The sequence below is a fragment of the Octopus bimaculoides genome, chromosome 14 (genome assembly GCF_001194135.2).
Source record: "Octopus bimaculoides isolate UCB-OBI-ISO-001 chromosome 14, ASM119413v2, whole genome shotgun sequence".
Taxonomy (NCBI): domain Eukaryota; kingdom Metazoa; phylum Mollusca; class Cephalopoda; order Octopoda; family Octopodidae; genus Octopus; species Octopus bimaculoides.
The window spans coordinates 60,522,305-60,531,033 of record NC_068994.1 but is presented as its reverse complement, the minus strand read 5'-3'; the positions used below and the strand labels follow the sequence as shown (position 1 = coordinate 60,531,033).

The 8,729-nt window shown below is 34.7% G+C and overlaps 1 protein-coding gene across 8 annotated transcripts in view; it reads left to right on the top strand.

Annotated features, from left to right (window-relative positions):
- Window positions 1-8,729, top strand: part of LOC106880199 (titin) — an 86,581-nt gene that overhangs the window by 33,010 nt on the left and 44,842 nt on the right. For 7 of the 8 annotated variants that reach the window (XR_008265508.1, XM_052972909.1, XM_052972907.1 and 4 more), the window contains exons 2-3: window positions 5,185-5,272; window positions 7,199-8,172. Coding sequence is in view for 7 of the 8 variants with exons in the window: in XM_052972909.1 (XP_052828869.1) it covers window positions 5,185-5,272; window positions 7,199-8,172 (1,062 nt within the window). In the remaining variant the exon portion in view is untranslated. The remainder of the gene's footprint in view (window positions 1-5,184; window positions 5,273-7,198; window positions 8,173-8,729) is intronic. The other variant, XM_052972913.1, reaches the window with a different exon arrangement.

The following is an 8,729-nucleotide window of genomic DNA, read 5'->3' as shown; positions in this document are numbered from 1 at the left end:
TATATATATATATATATGTATATATATATATGTATATATATATGTATATATATATATGTATATGTATATATATATATGTATATATGTATGTATGTATATATGTATATATGTATGTTTGTATATGTATATATATATATATGTATATGTATATATATATATGTATGTATGTATATATATATATGTATGTATATATATATATATATATATATAGATATATGTATATATATATGTATGTATATATATATATATAGATATATGTATATATATATGTATGTATATATATATATAGATATATGTATATGTATATATATATACAATATATATATATGTATATATATATTGTATGTATGTATGTATATATGTGTTCTTTTTCTTTTGCTCTTGTGTCAATCTCTGCACTGCTGCCATGCTTTTTCTCTCTCTTTCACATACATGCATTTGTATGTATATTTGTATATTCACACATAATTGTAATGTGTGTGTTTGTATTCATATATATTTATGTGTGCACTGGGCCTTGGTGATTTTATCAGTCCTTTTTTTTCTTTCAATTCACTGATTTCCTTTTTTTGTTTTGTTTTTTCATCTTTCATGTTTGTCTGTAATTACCATGGTTTGTTTAAGTTGGTTTTTCTTTTCAATAATTTTTGTCTAGTCATGTATGGTTAATTATTATAATTTTTGTCTTTTTTTAGTTTGCTTGCCTCTTATTTGAATACGACAGGTCTTTTGGTTAAGTGTGGTGAAGTGGATTCGGCTTTTTCTCTTTGTATATATTTGTGTGTCATCTTTCCTACACCTCACCTCATTTTTTGTATTTTATCTTTTTTTTTTTCAGGAAAGAAATGGCTTTTATAAAAATTTCCATCTCATTTATTGTTGTTTAGCATGTTTTGTTGTTGTGGTGGTTGTTATTAATGATTTTTTGCTGGATGTTTTTAATATAATCTAAAATGGTACTTTGTTTTTCCTAGCATTATCAGTTTTAAGGTCCATTGTTAAGTAGTGATGCTGTTTATTTTCAAAAAGGGAATATTATTGTAATATGGAGAACTAAGTGTGATTCACCTACCTCTTTAGTGTTGACTGTCCGACTTGGTTAAATCCAAGATGCGCCCTACCCATCTAACATCTCACTAGAACCTACAGCAAACTCCCTTTCTACCTCACACATCTACATGCGTCCCTCTGCTCCCACTGTCTAAGTCCAAAGAGGCCCATGCTGTTCCTACTCCCACCCATTTGACCTAATTCACTCTTCTTCTTTTGGTAGGGCTCCTCAGCCATTAATGTCACTGGTCCTTTCCTCCCAGTTCCCTTCATCTCCCCAATTATAAAGTGGTTGATAACAGTTCAGATACTCACTGTGCAACAAAGTAGCCTCCTTGAAGACAAGTCACAACATACTCTGGTAGATTTATCCTCTTCATTATGGCATAAAACTTATTCCACTCTTCGTTATTTATATTGACTTTTGCCAACACAAAACATCACAAGTTTACTTACATTCATCAAAGTTACTAAGCTTACACGTGTTCCAAGTGTCCATCACTATATTACTATATTATCACTTAATCTTTGGCTTGTTGATTTCTTGTTGAATCAAATAAACAAATACAAACCTTATGCGATATATTACTGCTGCTGCTGCTGCTGGGGGTGGTAGATTGACCGAATCACTAAAGTTTCAGGTAGAAAAATCACTGAAGTGTGGCATCAAGTTAACAGCTGTTTATGTTCTGAGTTTAAATACAATCAAAGTAAACTTTGCTTTTCATCCATCCAGGGTCAATAAAGTACTACTCAAGTACTAGAGTCAACATTTATTGACTTACCCTTCACCCAAATTTCTGGTTTTCTACCTATGTTAGAAAGAAATATTATTATTATCATTGCTTCTAAAGTATCTGCTTCACTACGACTAGAAATGTTTCCTCATCATCACTGCAACTATTCTCATTGTAGCATTAATCTTCTGGTTCTTAATGTGATTTAGTAGTTCACTTTTAGAACCAGCAATATAACCCTTGATTTTCTGCTAAGAAAATCAATTGCCTTTTGATTCTTTTACCATTGACTCTTAACTCTTATTTTGAGCTCCTGATCATAGGATTGAAGGCCCTTAGTTTTATTTCAACATAATCATAGATCTATTGCTATGGGCACTTGAACTTAGCATTATGGAGCTTGAGCCTGTCCAACTAGGAGCTCAATTAAATTGTTGTGCAAACTAGTACATATTTCTGTCAAAATGAAGGCATTCTTTCTATTACCCAGAGCTTCAGGATTCAGTTAGTATGTGTTTTTCCCTAAACTTGTGTGCCACATTAGAGTTTCAAAAATGAAAGATAAACATATCACTGAAACTTCAAAGATCACCATTTTAAATTAGCCATTTAACCCTCTCCTTACCATATTTCTGTTGAAATACAAAGCTTTTGTTTGAATTAATTTTGAAAATAGTGAAGAATTAAGTAAGGTAATTTTGTTATTAAGTTAGTGCTTGGAACATAAATGAACATAGGATTTTGGAGGAAACTTTTAATTTAGATGAATTTAAAACAGGAAACTTATGTGAATGAATCAGGGGTAGTCTCGGGCAGATTGGTACCAAAAAGGTTAACCACATTTTAAATTTAGCTATTATCATCATCATCATCATCATCATCATCATCATCACCATCACCATCACCATTACCATCACCATCATCATCATCATCATCATTCTTAGCTATCCTCATATTAGTGTTTCCTCATTTATCTCTCTAACATATTAGTAATGTCTGTAATTACCTTCATTCTGATTGCAGGTTTATTAGTTGTGTGAGTGAGTGCTGGCACCATGCTATATTCAAGAAGACCCATCCACTACAGCAGAATTGATATTGGTGATGGTTCCTTGTAAAATCTGTTGGTTCTATGTAGAAAGCATTGGTGATGGTGCCACATAAAAAGCACTTGTGATGATTCAATGTAAAATGTACTGGTGAGATGACGATGCCACATAAAAAGCATCCAGCACACTCTGTGAAATGCTTGGTGTTAGGAAGGGCATCTAGCTGTAGAAATTATGCCAGAACAATGTTCCTGTCAAATTGTCTAACCCATGCCAGCATGGAAAACAGATGTTAAATGATGATGATGATGTCTGAATCATTGGAAAACTTGAGAGGTGTTGATAGTCATAACTTTCTCAAGCATGTTAATGAGCTTTAAAATGGGCTACAACTGGAAATCAAAGCTGGATTTCTGCATAACTTCTCCTATACAATTTGATCTCTTTTATCGAGATACAAATTCTGTTTCTTTTGTTGTTACAGATTGGGAGAGGAGTGGTATTGTCGAATTGATGTAGCATGATACTGGGATTGGATTTTTCTTTATGGCAGTTTATATATTGTCACAGGTGCTTTATTATAAACATGACCATAAATCTTAACTTGCAAAAGTTCAGTCTACCTGACTCTAAATGGATATCAAATACTATGCTCAAATAAGTCCATTTATGTAGCATGAGCTGGATGATTTTTGCCAGGCTGTCATGAGTTTGACAGGATTTGAATGTAGAACTGTACAGTACAGAATTTATATATGTTCACCAATGAAACAATGAAGTAACTGCTATCTAATCATTCAACTTGCTAAACAAAACAGCCAAATATCACTTAAAATGCACCTACCTTTTTTCAAAAGGATGAAAACATTGGACAGTATAGTTTTTAGATGTACAACAACAAAAAACGAAAAAAAAAAACGTTTGATGAAGACTGAATTGCTTTTGATCATAAATCTGCTTCATCAGATCTGATCTGATTTAAACAACATCAGCAACTGGAAATACTTCAGAATACATTTCCCCTTCTTTACTTTTCTAAGATTGATATCTTTAAGTGAAACTATGGCTCTTCCCAACCCAGAGTATCATTACACCATCTCAACTCCAAATAGGAATTTTCATTTCCATATATTTTAAAATTACTCTTGGGTGTGGTTTTCTGCACAAGTTTGTATGTATTATCATCATTGTGTTCATTTTAACATCCACTTTTCCATGCTTGTATGGGTTAGGTAGAATTTATTGAGGCAGATTTTTGATGGCCAGATACCCTTCCTGTTGCCAACTTTCTCCTGTTTTAAGTAAGGTAATATTTTCCCACAGCCTGACATGTTTTCAGTGAAGACTGGAAATGGGGAATTCTACTTGTATGATAGTGACACTTGTTTATAACTGTCCTGTGGTGTCAAGACAAAGTGGTGCACGTGCACACACAGTGGGCTTCTTTCTGTTTCCAACTCTCAAATCCCCTCACAAGACTTTGGTCAGCCTGAAGCTATACTAAAAGAAACTTGTTCAAGGTTTCACATAGCCATGCCTGTGCCTTAAGTGATTGGTACTATAATTTGGAATTGGTACTATTTTGGGATTTTAATTTTAGTAATAATAATAATAATAATGGTTCCTGATTAAAGTGCTAGGCCAGCAATTTTAAGCAGAAGGGATTAGTACTTCTTCTGTTACTTCACCTTATCAACCTTGAAAGGAAAGTTGACCCTGGCAAGATTTGAACTCCGAATGTAAAGAGCCAGAAGAAATACTGCAAGGTAATTCTTCCAACACTCTAATGATTCTGCCAGCTGTCTACATTTATATTAATGGTGGCACTTGATTCTATTTATTCAGGAGTGTTGAGAGGCATTCTGCTTCAACTGTAAATACAGAGTATTAAAACCTATGTACAGAAACAATATAAGACAATGGGCTTTGAAACCTTTCGATGCTTTTACTCCTTTTTGCATTTATCAATTCATCCTCACTGTCATTTCTTGCTTATTAAACCTTTACTTACAATCATTATTAATTTATTGCTACACCAGTTTTACTTTACTTACAATCATTATTAATTTATTGCTACACCAGTTTTACTTTACTTACAATCATTATTAATTTATTGCTACACCAGTTTTACTTTACTAACATTTTGATAATAATAAAATAAAATTTTAAATTGTTACAATTAATTTAAGAAAGTCTCTTTGTTCACTTATCTCAATCTTCATTTGGGTTTGACTAATTTCAAAATGAATAACTATATTTAAAAATCTATTTATCTATTCAGCTACATCTGCAAATAAACTTAAGATTATCAATTGCCTGTATTAAATGGTGTATCTGTTTTCTTGTAGATAAAAAGGACAGTTCTCAGCTCAATACTTCTGCTACTACTCAGTCGAAAGTACCCCTGGCAAGACCTGTCCCACCAATTCCCAGCAAGTGAGTAATTTTGTGATATCGTTGCTGTTATTATCCAAGAGTCAAGCTATTGTAATATCAGTGTACTCTATATGTTAACAATAAATGCATTTAAAATGCTCCCAGACTATTTGTTGTCTTTAGGGACATCAGCTTCATGAGCAAACAGGAGAACCTATACTTCTGGAATTTTTTAAGGAATGTAACAAGATTTTATTCAAATGAATCACAAATTATGGCACTGTCTACTTCAAATTATATTCTACAGGCCAACATCATCCCCATCATTATTGATATTATTGTTTTATATTTATCAGACTATTAACCTCATATTTCCAATGTTTACGTTTTACCAGCTTCATCCTTATTATCGATTTAACATTACTAAACCGTTTATCTGTTGGAACATTTTGTTTATTTAAACTGTACTAAGGTTACTAGTTAGTTACATTCAATCATTTCAGAGGATTTCATTTGGGTGTGTTTCAAGATGTACCTCTGTCAAATAACTTCCAGCCCCAATTATCTAAACTATTAAAAACAACAAGAAAAAAACAATTTCACTTACTAAATACATTGAATAGGAAATATTTGTGTCTTTAAAGTGATGAACTTCTTGACTGGAAATGAGGAATTCTCTTGTTTTAGGCTCCTGAAGGCTTTGGTAATTGTGGCTCTCAGCTCATCCTGTGTTGCAGCTGGATTTATTGGTCTCTCATTCCATTATGCCCTTCACGAAGAAGTGAAGGGGGTTGCAATCAGGCAAGTTGGGAGGCCAAATGTCAAGTGCTGTGTGATAAAAGAAATTCTCCGACAACCAGGCCTGAGTCTTCCAGCTGGTGTGGCAGGGTGCAGAGTCTTGCTGCCACATGTATGGCATTCCTGTAGCTACCCAGTTGATCCAGGACTTCACTACCTGGTTCAGAACACAGATATAGCTGTCAGTGTTCAGTCTGAGGCTCTCGGAAAGAAGTAGGGGTGGGGCATTCACTGCTGATGACACCAAAGATCATGATTGTCACTGGAAATTTCTTCTGCATGACTCTGGGCATGTCTTTGGGTGAGACAGCAAGCCACCTGTTGATCTGGTCTTGGCAAAAGTTCTTCTCGCTAGAGAAGAACCACAGCATATCAGGCTCCAGCAGGTGTTTCCACTTGATGATTAGCTTCTTGGTGTGTTTGAGTCAATTTTCCTGTATCACCTTGAACAAGATGAAAAGTAGTGAATGTCTTCATGCAACATCAGCCTGATGATCTTTTTATCCACACCTTTCTCCTGTGCAATGGCACACATTGACTTGCTGCGATCATTGTTGATCATCTCCTGGATTTCAACAATGAATTCTCGCATTCTGATGCTGTCAGATCATTGATCATAAGTTTTCCTCGCTGCTTTTGCCTTGTAGTTGTATCCTGAATCTTGCAGCTCCTTTGTCACCTTTTCCGCCATCCTTCTGATGTTGAGAAAGTATGAAATTTCCTTGTTTGTCCCTCCAATACAGATTCCAAAGAGGACTCCATACCTCTTTCACAAATTGGGGGTTCGAAATTTTCCACAGTCAATTATTCTGACAATAAATAAAGCAAAAATGGTTATTGGTTTTAAAAAGAAATTGACCAACAACAAAAGTAAAGAAAATATGCATAAAATTAGAAGTTCAGTATTGCAAATGAATACCATCCACACTCTGTGGTTATACCTTAAAGATAAGGGTTCCACTAAAATGACTTACCTTTCTCATACAATGTAATAAGAAAGTCTTCAGTAGCTGTATCCCTACAACCTGTTTGCAAATGGAACTCACTACCACTGAATAAACTGAGTTTAGAATAGATCAAGGGTGTTCATATAACTTGCTCCTCAAACATATGGGATCGCCCTTATTATACAAAAAGTGGTTTTACTTAGGTTATTCTTACTTTACTTTTCTATTTTTCTTTTTACAGGAAACACGGGAAACCTCCTGTACCTGTATGTCCTCCACGCCCAAAAGTTGATGGTGAGACCTCCACTAATCATAGAAGTGTTGTTGGCCCTGATTCAAGCTTTGATTCTGTTCATTCTACTCTTTTACCACCAGATCGCCCTACACCAGTTACTCGCAAGCTTTCCAAACGTGGCACACCTCCACAACGCCCAAATGTCCCACCAGTATTGAAAATTTCTTCAACCTTCTTGTCCTCCTCTTCATCATTACCCTCTTCTTCTACTTCCAAAACACCACCTTCAAGACCACAGTCAGTAGTGCCAACTGTCAGCAGTCATGAGAACACTTTACAATCTGTGGATCACTGTACTAAACCAGTGTGCCCACCACCACCCAGGCCTCAGCCTCGTACTTCAATAAGTCACAGTTCCAGTTCCTCTTCAGAAAAACTTACATGTGTTACCCCTCCAAAACCCCAGCCTCGGAAGAGAGTACCTTCTGCTGCAGCAAATATTCCACCACCAAGTGACAGCTCTAATAATCTGAATGATAATAATAATAATACCAACATTAGTAACAACAATAATCTTAATGACGTTAATAACAATGTAAATAGTAATGCGGAGGAACTTTCTATCGCCTCTGCTGCTTCGACACAACTGACTACAACTTTTGTTGATGCACCGAAGACAACTGATGAACTCGTAAAAGATAAATCCCCACCTAACTCTTCATCTCTTGCCATACCCCAAGCTTCCCAAAATGTAACCAGCTGTAATTCTGAATGTCAAACCCCTTCTACTCTTTCACTTGAAAATTCTGTTATTAATTTGACTGTTGATTCCCACAAAGCTCCATCTTCAACCCCTGATTCCCAGTTTATTTCACCTCCAAAATGTGCCACTGAAACTGCTTCTAATGACCCTGTAGACTTAATTCAAATTGCAACTCCAGATTCATTTTCACATTCCCAGCAAAATTCTGATTTTCCAGGTAATGATAGCAGTGCTTTTTTCTGTTTATATTTGTAAATCTTGATCTTATGTATTTATAATTTATATTATGTGTGTAGCACCAAATGTAACTTGTTTTTTTTTTCAGTGTAGATCTGTTTACTTTTTCAATCTTGATGTCTCTACCAGTTTAGTTTACTGTTTGTACTATAGCATCTCTATTTTATTCTGCTGCAAGCTATGTACTTCATCACAAGTTTACCATTACACATGCAAGCTATGCTAACAATTTAAAGAACATTTTTAGCTCATTTATTTTTATCCAGTCATTTTTGTATTATTTATTGTTTTATGCTGCTTTAGATAATTCTTTTTTTTTTCTTTTAATTTCTGACTGTCATCTATGTTTTCTGGCTGTTTTCTCTCAGTACATGGCTTGCATCAGAGTCAAGATACATTGTTACTTTATAGGAAGTGTTGACTGTCAAAGACATCAAAAATATTTTCTCCTTCCCCAGAAAATAGCTCTCATGCCTGCCATGATTCTCTCTCTCTCTCTCTCTCTCTCTCTCTCTCTCTCTCTCTCTCTCTCTCTCT